At 50.7% G+C, this 21,456-nt stretch overlaps 2 protein-coding genes across 2 annotated transcripts in view; one reads left to right on the forward strand and one right to left on the reverse strand.

The window, feature by feature from the left end:
• The window catches only part of KAZN (kazrin, periplakin interacting protein), a 1,036,992-nt gene that overhangs the window by 258,015 nt on the left and 757,521 nt on the right, over positions 1-21,456 (reverse strand). The window lies entirely within an intron of this gene.
• On the forward strand, positions 16,728-17,119 carry LOC118019987 (metallothionein-1). Its single transcript, XM_035019743.1, has one exon. It carries the CDS (start codon positions 16,799-16,801, stop codon positions 16,982-16,984), a length of 186 nt encoding a protein of 61 aa, XP_034875634.1. The 5' UTR covers positions 16,728-16,798; the 3' UTR covers positions 16,985-17,119.

A 21,456-nucleotide genomic window follows, 5' to 3' on the forward strand; every position in this document is an offset into this window, starting at 1 on the left:
TGTGGACGCCCGTTTTCAATTTTCTTGGGTATATACCGAGGAGTGGAATTGCTGGCTTATACGTGGTCCCTGGTTCCAAGATCATCAAAACCTTGGGACTTGACATACTGGGTCAGTCTTGAAGTATTTGCGGGCTGGGATTCTGGGCCACCCTACGTCCCTGCTGTCTTTCCGTCTGGCTCATCATGGAATTGCCATCCCGCGCTAGACACACCAAGTCTTTCAGAAGCTATTTATACCCCAGCTGGAGTTCCCACGGCGCGGGTTCTCTGGGTACATGCATAGATAGTCTGACAACGCCTCCGTAATTCAGTATGAGAAACCTGTCAGGTACTTATAACTTTGCCATGGCCTTTGGGGACACCTATGATCTAATACTGTTTTATCGGTTGCATGAACATGTGAAGATGAAGCCAGGGAGGGGAACTACGGGGTCTCCAAAGCTTCCTGTAAAATATTGCGTAAGATTCCAGAAATGAAACTAAATGGTACATTACATTGTCTTATTTAGTTAGAACCTACTTTTAAGAAAAAAAATGTTCTCTAGGGGCTTCCGGATAAAAGTCAAATCCGCTTGTTAATTACATCCTGAGCCCCACCGTCACATGAGGAGTTTTGTTTTCTTGACATTGACTTGATCTGATTAAGTTAATGGTCTGGGAGATAATAGCGTCCCCTCTTTGCAGAGCCGACTCTGGCCAGGCCCATTTCTGATCATTTTAACAACTCGACTGTGTCCTCTAAAATTTAAATGGAAGTTAGCCTCGGACCTGGAGGTACTTTTCCATTCACTTACTGCTAGACCACGTCAATATTCTAAAGAGGCTTCAGGTGTTATCCTTTGAATAATTTATCATAGCTAATGAAAGCTTTAAAAATTGGCTACCATGAAAGCAGAACAGTCATTCCCACAGGTGTCTCCAAGGAAGCCTTTCTGGGCAGAAGTGATGAAAACACCCATTTCGGCCTCTGCAGCCCCAAGCAATTCGGTTAGTGGAGTTCACCTCACCCCGAAGAGTATTCACTGCACATTTACTCTGAACACACCATGTACGAATTAGATACAAAGCGGTATTAACAGGGTGTAGCCGACAGGATAGGTTATACTGCAGTAACAATAAACCCCACCGAAGTCAGAGGTTTCAAAGAATGAGCATTTGTTTCTTACTGCATTTCTTACTGTTCATCTGACCCTGGAACAGAAGTAGAGCCCACCTGTTAAGACACTGATTTCTGCATGGAGGAAAGGATGTTCGCTGCTACACTTTGAAAAGTTGCTTGGATGCTGTGCTACTTAATTATTTTCTACATTGTAAGTGAAGGACGTCATGAGACAGTGAGCTCTCTTATAAGAGTGCAAGCAATGTAAAGATAGGACCGTGTTTTCTACTCCTCCTTTAGCTTTGGTGCCTTATCACAGGGTCCCGCGTGGAGGAGGTGATCAAACTATGTAAAAGGCAGCAGAACAGAACACAGAGATCACACTCACAGGTTCGAATGCTGCTTCCAGCCCTCCAGAGCTGTGTGACTCAAGACATTGTCTTCTTAACCTCTCTGTGCTCAGTTTCCTCATCTATGAAGTGGGGAAGGGGTGTACATTGGTGTACAATGAAGAGTAACTGAATGATTGCCCGCCAAGCACCTAGAAGGGTCCCTGGAACATTGCAGACACTATATTATTAATCAATAAATAAATGAGAATTAGCATCTTTTGAGTGATGATTTAGGAACTGAACTAAGGATTATTTTGTTGAATCCTCACAACAACTCAACGGTGCAGGCATTAAGTATGATGACCATTTTGCAGGTAAGGAAACCGAGGCTTGAGAGCTAACTTGCCTGGGGTCCGATAACTAGTCGGAGATGACCTGAGCCCAAATCAAATTGTGATTTGAACCCAGGTACTCCTGACTCCAGAGCAGATGCTCTGCCTCGAAGCTATAGAACCTGTATTTGCAGAAAAAACAAAAAGTCTTAGGTGAGCAAGACGGTGCCCATCTCTCCTGATCTGATGAATTGTAAACTCTGCACTCTTGTCTTCATGCAGTCTGTTAACATTCTTGGTTCCAACATACTTTCTAATCCTCTCACATCGATCCTTTCTGTAGACTTCCATCTCCTGGAATTGGTTCTAGGATCCACTGCACTGTTCTCCCCTTATCATTTCTTGGACAGAACAGAGTTTAAAAACAGCACCACTCTCTCTTCCTTTCTACCCCCGCTGTGTTACCCATGCAGCTATCCAGTGATACGTCCACACAGCTTAATTCACAGCTCCTGAAAGCCACGATGCCATCTTTATAATCTTCCACACACAGTGGACCGGAAGCTGCTTTCACTGCCAAGCTAACTTAGGTCCTGCTTCCGTCTCCTGCAGTCGGGCTTTGGAGAAAAGGGTAGGTCACGCGCTCTGTTCAAGTCTTTTTTTTTCTTTCTGGAAAGTATGTCTTTCTCAAGCTTACTTCAAGAGGTGCAGAGGGTGAGGACTGTTCATGTTAACATAAAAGGCAATTCTTTGCGGAAACACCGAATGGAGACACTTTCACGGTGCCATATTTGCTAATGGTGGTGGTGTGGTGGTGGTGGTGGGGGTGTTATCTTCCAAAATAAGGCAACGTGTAGAGCCAAGGTGAACTGGGCACTTCTGGGCCCTTTTGCAACAGAAATGCACCCCAGAGCTCTCTAGCAGATTCTGGGTTGCTGGAAGAATTGTCAGTTACCTTAGTCTTCATTATACACCTACGTGCCAGGCTCTGTTCTAGGGACTAGGAACCAGAGCTGCACAGGACAAAGTTCCTGCACTGATGGAGCTCCCGTCGGGTGGGCAGGCAGGGATGTGGCTGGCATGAGCTGGGCTGGATGTAGGCCAGGGATTCAGGCCTCATTAAGATGTGGGCCTTGAGTTTGAAGAGCGGAGGGTGCCTGAGCTCTGGGTGGGGAAAGTAGACATGGGGGAGATGAGGGGGGCTCAAGAGGACCAAGCACAAGCCAAGGCCAACCTGGATGGAGGCATATGTTTATGTGCAGGAATGATACCCAGAGGTTTGTCCATGGGACTGCAGAGCTCTGAGGGAGAGAAGGCACCAGAGCAGGGATTGGAGGCTAGAAAGGAGCTGAGCTGGCACTGCCCATTAGAGAGAGAGAGTACAGGTGGGAACAGAGGAGACGTGGGGCCCACAGAAAAGTGAATAGATTTCCTCCCATGAGGAGCTCGCCCTTAGTGGAGAAAGTGGGGGAGGGCAGGTCATAAACAAGCAAGCAAACCAGCAAAACTATTAATATATAAGGTAGAAAGACATAAAAGTAGGCTGTGGGGGTAAAGAGCAGGGTGCCGGTGAAGAGTTCCTATTTCAGACAAGGCTTTCTGAAAGGTGACATCTGAGCAGAGATCTGAATAATGGGAGGACGAGGAGAGGTGCACACAGCAGGTGCAAAGGCCCTGCGGGCGGAGAGTCCTGGACATGTCACAGGAAGAGCAGGGAGGCCAGCGGCTGGCACACAATGACCACCGGGACGAGTGCAGGAGATGCGGGCAGAGGAGTAGATGGGAAGCAGATCCCATAGGGCAGTCAGAGGGCGAGAAGTTGGGCAAATTCAGGTTACATTTTGGAGGTTCTCATGGATGGTGGAGAGGATGCCCTTTGAGGGTGTCCCGAAGCCTGAATTTGAAAACAGACTTCACTGCAGGGAGGGCGGCCAGTCTGCAAATGGAACAACATAAAAGGCTTGGGAGCCGAACTCCAAGCGCCAGGTGAGCCCCTCCTGCGCGCCCTGCCCCCGGGACCAAGATTGCGGCGGGGCCTGTGCGCGCTCCCGGCCTGCTGAGAGTCCGCGGGCGTGTGCTCGCCGGGCAGCAGATACGCACACCTGCCCACGGTGTCCCCCGTGCGTGCGCGCGCGGCGCAGGTGCGACCGGCCTCTCCCGCGGCGTGGGGCGGCCAGCTTCCTGGCCCCCACGAGCTGACCGTGCTCACCTCGTCCCGGCTCGGCCATCAGGGAGGTCAAGTGAGCGGCTCAGGTAGTGACACCGTGGAAACGGGTGAGGGTCGCCAGCAGCCGCACCCCCGTCCCCAGTCCTGGAGAGAGCTGGTTGTTAAGCCCTCGGCAACACACCACTGGCTATGTCCATCTGGCAGAGGAGGCCACCGAGGCGCGGAAGGGGAAAGGCCCACAGCCTTGGAGGGGCAGTGCTCCCAGTCCAGGGGTACCCCGCCGTCTGTCACTTTGCCAGTGATCCTGGTAGCGGACACTCCAGGGACAGTTTACTGAGATTTCATTTTGGATGCCACGCCAATTTGTAAGGATTAGGTTCCTGTGTCTGCTTTAGATGAAAGCCTGAAATGCCCGGTGGGCTTTCCATGAAGTGGGGGACCCCCCGGTACCCCCCACTGTTGGCCCCTGAAGGCTCCAAGAGGGCCCCTAGAGAACCCTGTTGGGGAGCGGGCTGGGGGGGCCACCTGCCCGCCAGGCTGCATCTTTAGGAGCTGGGAGAGGAAAGCAGGGAGGCAGAGGCTCAAGGTGAGAGTCAGTAAATGCCACCTGCGTAATTGTTGGTGAACAAAAGGTCGGGCCTGTGGTATTACTTTTGATTATGCTGAAAAAAACAATCCAGTTTTTTAATCTCCTCGGGTGGAGGCTGCGGGCTGTGGGGGTTCATGGGGCGCCGACAGGGGAGGGGGTAGCCTTGTTTGCCAAAGAGGGACCAGCCGGCCGGGCTGCTCTGGGCTCCCTTATACCCAAATGTCTCACCAGCTTCAAATGTAAACTGGGCCCTCTTCTGACCTCTCTTGAGCCATAGAAGGTAAGGAAGGCTCCAGGGAGGAAGAATGAGCGCCAAGATTTACTGAGAACTTACTGTGCGTCACGCACTTTATGTAGACACACTCATGTAATGCCCAGGACACGCGATGACTGGATACGCTCACTACCCTCCTGCCCATTTTTACAGCCGCGTAAACAGTTACACAGAGAGGTTAAATCATTTGTTTGAGGTCACACAGCTCATAGGTGGTAGGGCTGGGGTTTGAACCCAGCTGATACGGCTCCAGACTCCCAACCCCCAACGACTGAGCTGCTCGGGATGGGGATGCACAGGTTAGCCATGAAGCAGCAGGAAATGCTCTGACTGTGGTATAACATTTCCTCAGAGGAAACCGGGAAAATGCTGTGGGTACTCGGGGTGCCTTCAGACCTTTTCCTCCTTGGTGAAACAAAGCCAGGTGACCCCCAGAGACGCCACCACCAAGGCCTCATCATTTCTTGCTGGGGCCACCGCAGTGGTCTCTGGAGGTCCCCGCCTCCAGCCTCACCTCTTCCACCTCCCTGCAGAGGGGTGTCCGTCTCCATCATGCTCCTGCAGAAAGCCATCAGGAGCCACACTGCCTGGGCACAGCACGCAGATCCAGCTGGCCTGACCCTCATGTCTCCCTGCCACTTTTCCAGCAGAATCCCACTGACCACGTCCGATGTGCACAGCCTCGCATGCACCCTGCTCTCCTTGCCTCCATGCCTTTCCCTTGCCCACATGCTGTTCCCTGTGGTTGGAACACCTCGTTCCATTTTCTGCACCTGCTAGTTCTTCATGATGCTAGTAAGCTTTCCCTCCTTTTGGAGACACCCTGACCTCCAGGTTGTGGTAAGAGACCCTCTGCGTTCCCACTACACCTTGCAGGGGCCACAAAACTCCTCCACCTTGGTGTGGTCACCGATGTTCTTGTCAGCCTGCCTGCTGGGCTGCAGCAGTCTTTGGGGGCAGAGACATGGTCTTGTGCAATTTTGTTCTCTTAACACCCAGCATAGTATCTGGCACACAGTAGGTGTTCAGTAAATAGCCACTGCATGAATGAAGGGACGAATGAGTGGCGGGCCACCTTTGAATTATCTATCCTTTCACCCAGGTAGCAATCCCGACTCATGTCCTACATCCGACAGCCAAAGGCAGCCCTGTGCTGTGGGGCTGGGCAGGGGCGAGGACCGGTCTTTGAAAATGACAATCAGTCAGGAGGAGCATGAAAGGGGCCGGAGCAGGTGTTTTGAAAGGACAGTCACAGTTGTGACAACCGAAGTCCCCACAGCACTGACAGAGGTCACACGGGCTAATGCGGCTGTTCCTTCAGAAAGGGGAATCCCACCCCCAAGCCCAGGGACCACGGCAACAACGATCATCCGCAGCCTGCGCCGCGGGACCAAATGCATGGCTGGGGGCAAAGCTGCGCGTGCAGAGATTAAAGGCTGGTGGCCTCTGGTTCGGCGCTGGCGCGTCAGGCAAGCATGGCCCGCAGGTCCGGGAACCACTGTCCCATGGTGGGATAGATTAGGCCTCGGATGTTCCGGAAACTTGCCCAGCTGCTTAACCATCTCCTTCTCCCGGGGACTGAGCCCACGCTGTGTCCTCAGTGGAGTCCCGGGCATTTTCACTGCAGTGTTGTTGGGTGCTTTGTGGGCAAGTGGAGGGAGGTGACAGAGATGGGAGGCATGCCTGGGGATCGGGGTGGCATTCCTTGATCGGGTCCTTCCCCCCCAGGAAGTCACGCGGATGCTGACAGGTGCAGCACGTTGGCTCATTGGCCCGATAGAAACAGTGAGGGGGCATTTTTAGCAGTGGCACAAACGAGCTAACGGACAGGTTTGGAAAGCGTTACCTGATGAGGAGGCTCAGAGTGGCATTTGGGGACAGAAGAAGGAGCAAGTCGAGGGGTTTCCAATGCGGGCGTGTCACCCATGAAGGCTTCAGGCACGGCCCCCACCACTTAGCTGGGGCTCCCAGCCCGCAGGACAATGTCCCCAACCCCTTGTTCTGCATGATGCTAAGTCAAGGTTCATGATGTGAGCTCCAGTTCCCGGGTAATGAAATCTTAATAAACCACGCCAGGAGAAAGGCTGTCCAAACAGATTAACGGCGACGAGACAGGAGTTCAAAGAGGGATCGCTTTTGATGATTTAGATGCATCTCAAGGCCGTTTCGAGTGCTGGGTTCTGTGTTGAGTGCATGGTGAGCAGGAGAGGAAGTGGGGGTGGGATAGGGTGAGGCTGGGAAGCGGAGGGAGCAGGACTGATGGGATGCGATCTGCCCCCTCCCGGGGACCAGCGAGCCCTGACAAGTCTGGGAAACCCGGTCCGGAAGGCCAGCTCCCAGTTACCGGGGTTTGGAGGATGACACCAGTGGTTTCCAAATAAGAGGACTGTCATACACTTAAAGTTAACAATGAGCCCTTTACTTTTTAGGATGCTATAAATGTTCTGGAATCAGAGAGCGGGGATGGTTGTACAATCTGGTGAATATACGAAAAGCCACTGAATCATACACTTTAAGATGGCAAGTTTTATGCTTTGTGAATTACATCACAATAAAAAAGGTGGAAACAGCGCCTTTATTCCATCCTGGGTCAGGAAATTCAAGGAACACCTAGGTGTGGTGACTGACCATATTCCACAAAGAATGGAAACAACTAGAACACTCCTTTGAAAAACAGCGGGCAGGAGGTGGCATCAGCTGGAACCCGGGGGCACCTGTAGCCAGGGGATAAACTTCAATTACGCAAGCATATTTACTGTATGCCAGTTACTGTCTAGACTTCACGGATTCCAGAAAGATGAAGAGTCCAGGGCTGTAGCCCTCAGAGAAAGAACGGCAAATAAGACCAGAAATAACTCAGGCAGGAGGCACAACATGCCATGAGCAGTAAGAAAGGCTCTGCAGGTTTATTTCTGAGCAGATTCATGGGGGGGGGGAGCGAAGTCCCCCCGGTTACAGGGACCCAGGACTGAGACGAGGCATGGAGAACGCAGCATTTGAGATGAGCTTTGAAGGAGGGCGAGCATCCTGACAGGTGGAAATGCTTCAGGTAGGAGGACAGGCAGGAGCAAAGGCACAGGGCCTGGAAAATCCAAGGTGCTTCAGTCGGCCTGCAAAGGAGAGTCTGTGGAGGGCAGTGGAGGAAGGTCGGTCTGGAAGCCGAGTTCCAGCTGCTGGGAAGGAGGTGGCTTTGGTCTGTTTCAGGTCCTCACCTGGGAGTGACTTGATCAGGTGTGTCCTTCCCTGCCTCAGGGACGGATCTGGTTCTGAACTGTGAGGCAGGCAAGGTTTGCTTGGGGGAGCCCTCCCTGCAACCCCATCCCCCAGATTCCTGGCATCCTCCTGCCCTCAAGGCACTCAGCTTTGGTAGGCGCGCCCCCCCAGAAGATGCTCGGTGAGAATATTAGATGAGAGAAGGAATGAGTGAACTGACGAATGAACTAACGAATGAATGAATGAACGCTCCGGGCAGGTCAGATCCTCATCTCCACATCCAAACTGACTTGTCCAGTGTCAGAACTTTAGGACCCTGCCAGGAAAGAGGCAGGTGATGGTTGAGTGTTCCCATGAAGACACTGCAGGAAATTCATGTAACCCTCCTCCGGGTCAGATGACAGCATCTGTACCGTAGTCCCCTTATCTGTGGTTTTAGGTGCCCGCGGCCAGCCAGCCATGCTCTGGAAGCAGACGATCCTCCTTCTGACCAAGCCTCAGGACAGTCATAGCCCAACGCGGCGTCACAAAGCCGACATCATTCACCTCATTTCACTTCATCACGTAGGAACTTTATCATCCTCCATCATCACAAGAAGAGGGGTGAGTACGGCACAAACAGATACTTTGAGAGAGAGGCCACGTCCCCCTATGTTTATCACGGTCTATTGTTAGAGCTGTAACTGTAATATAATCTCTGACTGTGTCTCATTTCTAGATTAAACACAGTCACAGGTCTGTGTGTACAGGAAAATAAACAGTATACATAGGGTCTGGTACCATCTGGGCATCCACTGGGAGCCTTGGAACCTATCTCCCACAAATAAGTGGGGGGACTGTAAGTTCTCTGTTGGAAATCTTAACCCAAGGGATTCTGCGGGCGGCATCTCGGGCACTGGGCTGTCCACGCGCCTCAGACCACACCCCTGCCCTTCTTGGGCTCGACCTGCCCATGTGCTCAACCGTCTTAAAGATGATGCAGCTGCAGAAGAAAAGCCATCTCCAGCTTGGCAGGTGACCGTTGGCAGGAGCGGGTTTGTCGTGGCCAGGCCTCTGCATCATGCGCTTTTGCAGGGGGCCCTGGCTGTGCTCGGTGTTTACTGCGGCTCTGTGCATCTTTTATTCATGCAGACAGGTGTCCGCCACTCGAGCCTCATCACTCTCGTGGCCTGATGTACGGGAAAGAAGCACATATCTGTGCTGCATCAGTCTTCTTGGGCAGAGACCATTCCTCAAGGTTCTGTGAGCTGCCACCCCAAGAACTCAGTTTACCTATCCCAGCTTCCCCGGGGCGCTCCTTAGTCTCTGCAGTTAATCACAGTTCATCTGGGCTCAAGATTTCTCTGATATGCGCCTCTCCTGTTGGGAGTCCAAACCATCTTTTTCTACCTGTGTATCTGTCTTTCAGGGTGCTCCTGGAGGGAGAAATCTGAAGCCAACCAGGAGATGAGCTCGTGAGATTGGAGGCCTGGGAACCATGTTAGCCCCATCCCTAGTTCACAAGTTTGGGGGTGGGACAGTGACAGAGAGGTGGGGTGGGCTTCCTGGGCACGTGACCCATGCAGCTGCACAGGACCCTATGCTGAGAAGTGCTTCGTGCTTGACTTAACATGCTGCTCCTGTTTTGAAATTCTTTTGTTTTGTTTTTTTTTAAATATTTATTTATTTGAGAGAGAGAGAGAAAACAGGCTGGGGGGAGGGGCAGAGGGAGAAGCAGACTCCCTGCTAAGCTGGGAGCCTGATACAGAGCTTGATCCCAGGACCCCGGGATCATGACCTGAACCAAAGACAGATGCTTAACCGACTAAGCCACCCAGGCGCCCTGAAATTCTTAGTACTTTTTTTTTAAGATCTTATTTATTTATTTGACAGAGAGAGACACAGCGAGAGAGGGAACACAAGCAGGGGGAGTGGGAGAGGGAGAAGCAGGCTTCCCGCGGAGCAGGGAGCCCGACGCAGGGCTCGATCCCAGGACCCTGGGATCATGACCTAAGCCGAAGGCAGACGCTTAATGACTGAGCCACCCAGGTGCCCCTCTTAGTACTTTTTGCATGAAAATTATATAGTGGGTCCTGCACAGAGGCCTGGCTCCCACTGCTGTTTGGCTGCTTTTCTTCTGGGGCCACCGACATGGTCCTGTGTTTGGCTGATCTTTCAAAAATGCTGAATCACTGATAATGATGCATCTATGGAATTGGTTCCCCTTGTGCTTTCCCGATGCCCTGGTCAGGGCTCACTGTCTCTTCCCTGGGCTACTGGGGATTCCTGACAGCCTCCTTGCCTCTGGCCTCTCCCCGCTCTGAGTCATCCAGAACAATGCTGGTTAACAGGGCTATTGTGCTGCAGAGCTCCAGGGGGCGCCAGTCACCTAGGACCCACAGTGAAAGGTCCCCTGGAGTGGCCCTGGAGTCATGAATGGGAGAGGCCCTGTCAAGCAGCTATTAGTCACAGAGCAGCCCACAGTAATTGAACTCATACTATATTCCAGGCAGCATGCTAAGCACTTAAGTGCATTTGCCCAAACATTTAATCATAACAACAATCCCAGAAGCAGGTATTAGTACTGTTGTCATTTTTAAGAAAATATTTTATGTATTTATTTAAGAGACAGAGAGAGAGCATGAGCGGAGAGAGGGGCAGAGGGAGAGGGAGCCTGATGCAGGGCTCGATCCTAGGACCCTAAGATCATGACTTGAGCCGAAGGCAGACGCTTAACCATCTGAGCCACCCAGGTGCCCAGTACTGTGGTCACTTTATGGATGAGAAAGATGACACAGAGAATAAGCCGAACACATGAGGTAAAAGCAGGGATTCCAGAGGGAAGATTCCTGCTTAAAATGCCAGCTTGGGGGGCGCCTGGGTGGCTCAGTTGGTTAAGCGACTGCCTTCGGCTCAGGTCATGATCCTGGAGTCCCGGGATCGAGTCCCGCATGGGACTCCCTGCTCAGCAGGGAGTCTGCTTCTCCCTCTGACCCTAACCCCTCTCATGTGCTCTCTCTCATTCTCTCTCTCCCAAATTAAAAAAAAAAAAAAATGCCAGCTTGGTTATAACTGGATCTTGACTTTGGGCAAGTTATTCAACTTCACCGTGCCTTGGTTTTTCTACTTATATTATGGAGATAATAAGAAAAATATCTACCTCATAGACTTGTAAATCTAAGGATTAAAGGAGTCCATGCAGATAAAGTACTTAAAACACTCCTTAGTACAGGCTAAATACAATATACATGTTAATACATGTCCTGGCTATTACTAATCTCAACACATCCAAGGTTACGTGGGGAAAAAGTGGCCAAAACAGGACTGGAATCCAGAGAATCCGAGCTCCAAGTCTGAGTTCAACCACTGGAATATACTGCCTTCCAGAAAGAGAACCAAGACATACCATGTTGAAAGACGTCCTCAAAGCATGCCTAAATCCATCCAAATCTAAAGGTGCTGGAATCAAGACTCAGAAATTAATAAGCAGAAGAACCCGATTCAAAGTGTTGACTCTTACTCCTAAATGGATGCTGTTCATTAGCTCAGAAATGGGTAATATTGCATCACTTCTATGGCACTTGACTGTTTACTAGAAAATTCACCGTGGCATACTTCTGTAGAGTAACGATATTGTTACAATATGAGATGTCAGCACAACATCCTATTAAATGTCTTGCAGGAGTGCAGGGGGAGGGCGCCAGGGTTACCTGAGAATTACAGGGTGTACAAATCGTTCAGGCACTGCTATATACAAAGGTATTTTTTTTTCTTTATCCTGACTTAGTGAGTTGGGAAAGGGAGCGAGTGAGCGCATTTTAAAGACAGGCATCCGGTTATTTAGATGCAGGGCAGTGGCCTTTCTCTGTAAATGGCAGATAAAATGAAATGCGCTTAGAGTGGCTCCTTATTGGAGCTTAATTATCTTGCAATCCATTCAGGGTGCCAAATCACCATGCCTGGTTTGGCCCAGTGTGGGGTTTCAGCTCTGTGCCCACAGAGAACACGTGGCCGAGGGAAAGCGTGCTCCAGATTACTTCCGATCTCAGTGAAGAACGAATCGCTCCAATGCCATATGCAAAAATGCCAGTGCTTCGCCTCAAACTACATGCAGATGCCCTTGAAGCCAATGACAGCGCTGCCCAGCTCGGAAAAGATTAACTGTAGAGTTACCGGTGAGAGGAGGCGTATGAGCCAGAATGGTTAATTATCAACCAGTATCGCAGGTGCCCAAGATAGAAATGACATCAGATTCAGAAAGCTCATCAGATTTAGACTGTTGCTAAGATGGGAGTTGGGAGTCATGCTACCACGTAGGAGTTTCTTTGACTAAATGAGTGGCTTAGTAGTAAGAGTTATAATTGATAAGAATAACAATAAGATAATGGTAATAATGATAAGAATTTCCTTTTATTGAGAACCTCCTCTTTACCAGGCATTTTGCTAAGCACCTGGGCGCAGGAACGTCATGTGGTCCTTTCAAGGATTCTGCAAGATCGTTATTACTACTCTCATTTTGCAACTAAAAAAACAAGCTCAGAGATGTTGAGTAACTTGTCACACAGACACTCGGTGGTGGGGGTGAGGTGTCAATCCAGGTACCACTGGCTCTGAAGCCTGTGTCCACCCCTTCACAGTGCCCTGTGTTATTATCTTTCCCTAAGCCCAGCTGGGCAGCAAGGAATATCGCCACCATATGACACCAATGGCAGTAAAAGCAATAACGATTTTAAGAGCTAAGAGCTGAATGCATATTCACAAAACTTCTATCAGATAGGTCTTATTTTCCTGTCCATTTTAAAGCTGAGAAGGCTGAGGCTTAGAGAAGGTAAATACTTTGTCAGGGCTACCTGAGAGGTGATTGTGAGGTCCACAGGGGGGCAGATGGAGAAGAGATGAAAATGTGTTGGACAAGGTCAGGGCAGGAAGGGCACAGGGGATAGGGTGAAACATGAAGCTCCTGCTGAGGGGGTGTGGCAACTTTCTGTAACGCCAGAAGAAGGGACCTCTCTGATGTGTCCTTTGTGAGCACCAGGTAAGACCTGGCAGCCACGCTTGGTCTTTACCACGCCATTATCAGGCCAGAGCTGATTGGATCCCGGGTGAACATCTGACCCAAGCCATCCAAAGAAAGAGATTCTTTCTCTCAAGAACTTGAACTGAGAGACACCGAGCCCGGTGGCTGGTGCATGCTGTTTGATCAACAGTAGAGTTTTCAACGGAAGGGCAGAAATGTGCATTCTGGAGGTCCACGGGATGCCCTGCGTAAACCACACCAGTGTTCCTCCAATGTTTCCCCACTGGCTCCAGACTCAGCCTCATGCCCCTCCACTTGCATTACCCTTCTGCCAGGCCAGGTCCCTCATGCTTCCAGGCTTCCCTCCCTGCCAGGAACTATACCTGCTTGCTAGAAAATGCCAACCCCTCAGCCAGGGCTCAGCTCAGGCCCACCTCCTACAGGAAACCCTCCCTGACTTCTTCAGGCAAGCTATGGTGTTTTTCCGTTTATATTCAGATTGACAGCAGTAGGATCCTTTCTTAGCATTTTTTCTGTTTCCTTGGCTTGGCAGGCAATTTTCACCTTGAGGACAAAGAGTGTGCCTTTTCATATCTTATCTCCAGGGTCTAGCTCAGGACCTAGCACAAAGTTGAATTTTTGTTCAATAAATGCATGAACACAGGCATCCATGCCCGACGTACTGGTTTTGCAGATGGGATGTTCAGGAGCAGAAGTCTGACCACACCTGGCTTCTCAGGGTCACCCTGAAAAGGCCAGTTGGGCTTTATCAGCTCTGTGCACACGGACTCTTCCTCTTCGCAGCGGCTCTGCCTGAGAAAGGAGCCCTTGTTGGTGAGATTTCCCTGGCTTCTCCGCCTGGCTTTGGGCTCCATTATTAGGATGAATTCCTGCATGACCTTTAAGATTAAAACTAAATGTTCTGATCTCTCCCCAGACAGGTATTAGGTGCTGGAAATGGCATTTTGCAGTGGCTATGTTCAGGAGCAAACTCCAAATATCAGCCTCATCACATTCTGACATGTTAGAGCCAATCTGAGCTGGGGCTTCGCTGAGCATTTCAAGGCCGGCCATTCCGAGGGAGCAGTTTTCTCTTTTTCATGCCGGCTCCAGTGGGTACCCCTCCTGAGTCCTTTGAGAAGCTACCATCAAGGGAAATGAGACCGGAGTCCTTGGTGTTGCCTCTCTCTGCTGGGGCTGCCAGAGGGAACAGGGATATCGGCAAAGTTTAGCAGGGCTCTCAGGAAAAATGAGCCCCTCTGAAGATGCAACCAGGCCTTCTGCCATAATCTGTAATGAAAATATTTGCCACGAGGTTGGGGGGAATGCCTCCACTCTGGGATTCCTCCAGCAACACAGGGAAACCACAAATGACCTCCTTAATCAGGAAACACACTAAGAGTTCCTAAATTTGGACTCCTTTGATTAAAAGAAAAACCTAATGAGATCATCATTTCCATAGAAACCTAGGTATATTTATTATTGCTTTTATAAGCCTCTTCAGTTACTCAAATGAAAGAACACACTTTTACCGGCGTCCACTTTCACATGGGAGGCGAGTCTTAATGAGGAGCTCGGAACCATGAATAAGCGAATGCTCACTTAATAGGTAAATATATTTGCCTAAAGAGGGGGGAAGTCTCATTCTGAGCATTGTAAACAACTGCTGGTCCAACGAATAATAATTGGAGGCTAGTGACAGCAAACACATAGAGAGCCTTCTTTATAGGTGCCAGACACTGTTGTGACCTTTTATGTCCATTTTGCAGGTGACAACACTGAGGCTCAGGGAGGTGAAGGGACTTGCCCAGACGCAGAGCTAGAAGTTTTGGAGGCGTGACTGGAAGACACATGACAGCGCAGCTCTGGGAGCTCAGCCCTTAGGGAAACTAACAACTATTGAAGATTTTTTATTCCTGGGGATTGAATTCATATTAATTTAAGAAATAACAACAGCTTACATTTATTGAGTGTGTTTGTGTGCTAGGCATCACGCTAAGCGTTTTCCTTGCATTGTTTTCTCATTAATTCTCAGAACAAGCTATGCGGTGGGGGCTGTTTTACTTGTAGTCTACACACAGGAAAGTGAGGCCCCAAAAGATTGTTGCTCCCACCCTTGATGGGTTTTAAAGGGACAGATGATCCCTGGGGGCGGGGGGGAGCCAAATAGCCTTGTCATTCACATTCAATCTTGAATTTGTCTGAAGACGGAGAAGCCCACCTCCTGTTTGCACTCCCCAGTCTTCAGCTTCTCCGCACGCTATTATAAATTAGGCCACGTTACAGCCATTCAGATCCCACTTTTGTAAAGGCTGCATCAGCGCTGATGTTCGCAGTTGTAAATATTCTCTTCTGAAGTTGACCCTTTGCTTAGAAAACTCAATGATTCATTTTAGCATCTGGTAGTCAAAAAGAAGTTTTAAAAATGGGGATATGGTTTCTTAGCACTTGACACTAAGGTTTTCTGCCTTTTAATGCAGGTTATTTACTCTCGGGCTCCTTGAGCTCCATGCCACCCCCCACCCCCCCTCAGCATTCTCCAGCTTCTATAACTCCGGCTCCAGACATGCAGGAGATGGCCTGCTCTTCCGGAAACACCAGCTCCTCTGAGCTTCTCCCCCTGTCCATTTCTAAGTCAAGATAAAGAATACTCTTGATCTTTAAAGTTTTATCAGTTTCTACCCCAGTCAATAGCAGAATTCAGGGCTCAGTCCATTCCTGGTTGGTGATCATTCATCAATGTCCTTAGAATAGAAGGAAAACCAGGCACAATAATCACCTGGGTGCTCACAGCGTGTCGGGCGCTAAATACCATCTATTTTAAAATTTCATTTTGTTTATGTATCCTTAGTGTCTAGGAGAGTACTCTGTTTTGATTGCAAAATGCCGATGTGCCATGAAAGAGCTAAAATGTTTATTTGTGGTATCTTGCTTAAATTCTCACACCAACCCTCTGGGGCAGGTTCTAATTATTATCCCCATTTCGCAGATGAGAAACCTGAGCCTCTCACCAGTTGGGTAACTTGCCAAGGTCATGCAGGCAGTGCATGAGGGAGTGGGAAGAGGATGGTTCACTTAACAGATAGTTCTCAAACTAACAAAGGAATAAGTGGACCCACCGACTAGCGCTTCCATGGGTTCCACAATGAAGGAGAACGCTGTACTTCTCCAAATAGAAGAGGTATTATTGGTTAGAGATACATGCTAGGAATAAAACAAAGCAGGGTGTTGAGAGAGATGGGAGCCTGGGAGGGCCCGGTTGGCCAAAGGAGGCCTCTAAGATGTGACATCTGAGCAGAAACCTGAAGGACAAGACAGAGGGGTGGTACAAAGAGCAAAGAATGGGCCATGGTTTCAAGGCAGAGGAAATACCAAGTTCAAAAGCCCTAAAGAGAAAACGTGTTTGGCTCAGAAAAAAAAAAAAAAAAAAAAGTTTGGCTCTGATGCTCTAAATCCTTTCCATACCCTAAAGCTCTCCTTTGGACCCCTACAATGCGTGGGATAATACCAGGGCCTACCCTGTGGGTTTACCAGGGGGGAATTAATGAGATAAAGCCTGTCAAGCACTTAGCAGTGAGCCTGACACAAACTAAATGTTACCTGTTACTGCAAAGTTATCATTAACCCCAGGTACACGGCAATTAGCATCAGCAAAGGGGGAGCTCATTTATGCCCATCGCCAGCATTGCAGCATGTCTTAAAGATGAGCAAACCTGACCACGCCTCCAGCCCGCAGCCGTGTCTCTCCGTGTCGCCTGCTTTGGACCTCCGTCCTTGACTCGACTGGACTCGAAATGGACCCCAACTGCTCTTGCTCCACCGGTGGCTCCTGCACGTGCGCCGGCTCCTGCAAATGCAAGGAGTGCAAATGCACCTCCTGCAAGAAGAGCTGCTGCTCCTGCTGTCCCGCGGGCTGTGCCAAGTGCGCCCAGGGCTGCATCTGCAAAGGCGCATCGGACAAGTGCAGCTGCTGTGCCTGATGCGGGGGAGCCTGCGCCCGATGTAAATACGGCCACGTGTACACATCTGCAGTTTTTTACTTGTCATGCTCCCCAGACCCAGTTGCTACATTCCCATTTCTATGAAATCTTTGAATGACAATAAATTTATCTAGATTCTTAAAAAAAAAAAAAAAGATGAGCAAACCTTCTGCACAGTGTTGGCCTGTCACTTTGCTTTGGGAGGTCACTGGTAAACTGGCTGCCAAAAAGGGAAGCCGAATGAATGCTCTGTTGAATAATCAGGTTGTTTAGAATACATAGCGCCTTAATCTCAGGAAAAAATAACAAAACCAAACCCTTCCCAGGAACTGTGCAGAGAAGAGAGCCCTGTCAAAAGGAAATTAACAAAGTGCACAGCAGATAATCAATAGTAATCAGCCCAGGAAATCAAAAAGAAAGCAATTGCCCTGCAGACCTACATCTTGTTTGTTCAATATTTCTGTGAGGTCAGAAGCCAGTGCCAATCCATTATGGTTCTTAAATTCAGAGTAAATATATTCATGAGCTTCCCGCAGCGAGGGGTAGCCCTGTTTGTCATCCAAGACAGTAGCGCATGCAAAGGGCCGGGAAGCTCTGGAGAGCCCCTTGGAAGCTTCTGTTGCTACCCTCCAATTACCACAGGCTGGGAACCTGAAGGCACCAGGAAAGCCCCAAAGGGAAGCCAGTGGAGTCCACCCTTCTTCCTAGCAGTGGGAGGCACCAAAGAGTGATAAACTCTGTGGTCTGAAAAGAGGCTAATTGGGAAATCGGATGTGGTGGGTTGTGTTTCCAAAAATGCTAGCAGTAATAATTCCCATCTCACATCTTCTCTTGTGGTGTGGCCCTGTTGAGAGGTGGAAACTAGTTCCTTTGACCTTGGATCTGGAATGTCCTTGTCAGTCTTTTGGCCAGTAGAACCCAAGGGAAGTGATACTAGCAAACTCCCGAGTTTGGGTCTTAAGAGATCTGCAAGTTCCCCCTTTCCTTTTTTTATTTTTTTATTTTTTAAAGATTTTATTTATTTATTTGAGAGAGAGAATGAGATAGAGAGAGCATATGAGAGGGGGGAGGGTCAGAAGGAGAAGCAGACTCCCCGCCGAGCAGGGAGCCCGATGCGGGACTCGATCCCGGGACTCCAGGATCATGACCTGAGCCGAAGGCAGTCACTTAACCAACTGAGCCACCCAGGCGCCCTAGTTCCCCCTTTCTACTGGAACACTCATTCTCAGAATTTGCCACCACGGCAAAGGAGCCCAAGCTAGTCACGTGATGGAAGGCATGTGGAGAGAGAGAAGGGGAGGTCTTAGGCTCCCAGGTATCAGACACACGAGTGAAGCCACCCTGGGGATTTCAGTCTAGCTGCCATCTGAATGCAGCCTCATGAGAGACCCCTGGCAACCCCATATGAAGCTGAAGCACCCAGCCCAGGCCAGCCCAGGCCAGCCCAGCCCCAATCCCCGACCCGCAGAATTGTGAGCAAATGACATGATGGTTGTTTTAAGCCACAAAGTTCTGGGGTTGTTTGTCATGCACCAAAAAGAGAACCGAAACACCAGGTGACTGATACCTAGCGGGTATGTTCCTTGGGGGTGGTCTCAGGACCTTATGCAGATGAGGGGCTGTGACAAAAAGGGAAAGGTGGCTTTGGCATTGAACTTCTGCCTCCAGAAGCACATTTAAGAGCACAGCTCTTCACAAGTTGCCGTGGGCTCAAAGTGGCCCGGAAGTTAAGGGAGCAGCTTGGAGCTGGGTGGAATCCAACGGTCACTCCCAAGGGGCTTAGCCAAGGCTTTCTGAGCAAACCTGGAAGTTCCACTGCAGAGCAGAGATAAGCATCAGACGTGTTCACAAGAATCTGGTGGGTGCTGTCCTGGGTAGGCTGGCTCAGCAGAGTACAACACAGACTCCTGCCCCGAAGAAGCTCGCCTTCCATGGGATGGGGAGCAGGGAAGGGAACGGGGTACATCGACAGACAGGATCACTGCAGCTCTAGGAAAGTGCTCTGAAGATAAGAGAGGGTCATGTGACTGCAGTGCCTGGAAGGGGCTGCTTTGGCCAAGGTGCAGGGAAGGCCCCTCTGGGATAGCTGAACCAAGACCCGAAGGACAGGTGAGGAGGCAGAGCGGTGAGAAGGACTGGTTAAGAAAAGTCCCAGAGGGAAGAGCAATCACCATGTCCTAGACCATGCGTGTGGCCAGTTCCAGGGGCAGAAAGCAGGCTGGAAGGAAGGAACGAAGGAACGAAGGAAGTACAGAAAGAAGGCAGGTGTCATGAGGCCGGAGAAGTAGGGAGGGACAGATCATGTGGCAGTCACATGAACCAAGTCCCAGAACTGAGCAAGAGGGCACTCTTGGCAGCAATGGGGGGGGGGGGGGGGGGGGGGGGCGGGGACTGTGGCCTCAGGGGGTTTATACTCGAGGAGTCTGGGCCAGCTGGTCCTGGGTTCAAATCCAGATGCTCTCTCTTAGCTGTGTGACCAGGGGCACTGTTCAGAGACTCCATTTTAGCATCAAATCAAAGCAATAAAGAAAATAAATGTCTATTTCAAAGAGTTCTTAGGAAGATTAAATGAGATACGATGATGTGCTTAGCAGAATGCCTGATGTGTAGGGGATACGCAATGAATGGAGGCCGTTAGCTTACCCTGGACAGCAACCAGCAGGTTAAACTCTGCAGAAGCAAAGGCATCCAAGGAGATGTGGTCTCTGGTGCTGACGCAGAGCACGGTGTTGGGCTGAGTACGGCGGATGGCGCAGTGGGGACAGATCCCGAGGAGTGAGGTGTGGGTCCCACGCCGTTGTTGGACACATGGGTCTGCGCCATCTCCTGAGAAGCACCAGGGATGCCCACCCACCCGCACCTCTTCCCTCCCTGTGGTCCTGCGGGCTGAGAACGGCCGGCTGGGACAGCGGTGTGGCCACCACATAGAACGAAGCCCACCTGGGGGCTTCATGGAAACATGCCCAGGTGTCCTCAGCTGCTTCAGTGTGAAGACTTGACCCTGTGACTACCTCAGAAGGACCCTCCCGCTAGGAGAATTTTCTCCGTGGTCCTGGTCTCAGGATACCTGAGCTTTAGCAGAGTATCTGGCTGTATGTTATGGGCATAAGAGCTCACAACTGATCTTCTCTCCCTGTTCCTGGCAGAGGCCACAGGCCCCGGGGCCGAACGAGTAGCCTCCCTCTGGCAAGTGGTTTGTGTCCTCATCTTCCCCTGGGTGCCACCTTCTCCTCCGGCCTCTTTCCCCCAGAGCTGTCTGAGCTCTGTGTTAGGAGTGCGGGGTGTTCATGCTCTGCCTTCCCTTCTGTCCACATCGTGTGGGGTGCACGGCAAAGCCAGGCTGACCTGGACCGTCCCCGTGGGCCCCACACTCCTGAGCTGGGTGACCGTGGGCATGCTCATTAACCTTCCTCAGTGTCTTCCTCTGCCACCTGAGAAAAGGGGCCCCCAGGAGGCTGACATGAGGGCACACCCATAAAACCCTTAGTGCAGTGGCCACCTAGAAGGGCTTAGTTGAGATTGGCTGTTCTCAAAGCCGTTTCTGCCACACTGTTCTGGAAACGAGTCCATAGGGTACGAAGGACTCCGATATTGGAGGAAGTAGAACATGGTGGAAGAAAGCAGCTCTGTGGTCCTCACTTTTCATGTCTGTGAAATGGGTCGCCCCTGCTTCCCATGCTGGACGGAGGTTATTGAGGGTCAAATAAGCTGCTATAGGCATCGAGATCGGTCTACTCTAAGGCATCCTGGAGCCTCTTCGGTGCCCCAGGGCATCTAAGTGTGAGGGGACACAACGGCTCTCTCGAAGGTCTGCGTCCCCCAGAACTGGAAGCTCCATGAGGGCAGGCACGTGTCTGCTCTTGATCCATGGGGCATTCACGGGGTGCTCAGTAAATGCCATAATGTGAAGGGAGGGACGGAGGGTGGCTTGGCACCAGGTGGCCTTCCAGAGACAGAACGTGTACTAGGACCCTGGGCAGCCGGTCATGATGTGCAGATCACAGACGGGATCAAGAATCTGTTCAAGAACCAAGAAACAGCACAACAGAGCATGCTGAGGGTAGTGTGGTGTGAGAAGGTGCCGGACAGGGGGCAGCGTGAACCGTGTGCTGAGTTTCTGTGTGCCCAGGGCACTGGGCCAGGGGCCGTACACGTGTGTCTTCTATATCCTCCCCATGAGCCTGCTGGTGTTATGATCCCATATTACAGAGGAGACGACTGAGGCTCAGAGGGCCTTTGGGGCTGAGAACCACTTTCTCCGTGTTTCCTTTGGAGGTGAGGAGACCGGGCCTGGCTGGGCGGAAGAGAAAGCAGCCATGGAGGTTCACGGCCCGCGGAGCCCCATTAGCAGCTCTGGGAAGCTAAATGATGCCGACGGGAAGCCCACTGCACCAAAGCCCCGGCCACAGTGACTCGCGGGATCCAAAGACGGGAAAGGGGGGAAGAGAGCTGGCGGCACCTTCCCTCACTTC

This window comes from Mirounga leonina, unplaced genomic scaffold (assembly GCF_011800145.1).
Source record: "Mirounga leonina isolate KUSES-001 unplaced genomic scaffold, KU_Mleo_1.0 Mir_173, whole genome shotgun sequence".
Taxonomy (NCBI): domain Eukaryota; kingdom Metazoa; phylum Chordata; class Mammalia; order Carnivora; family Phocidae; genus Mirounga; species Mirounga leonina.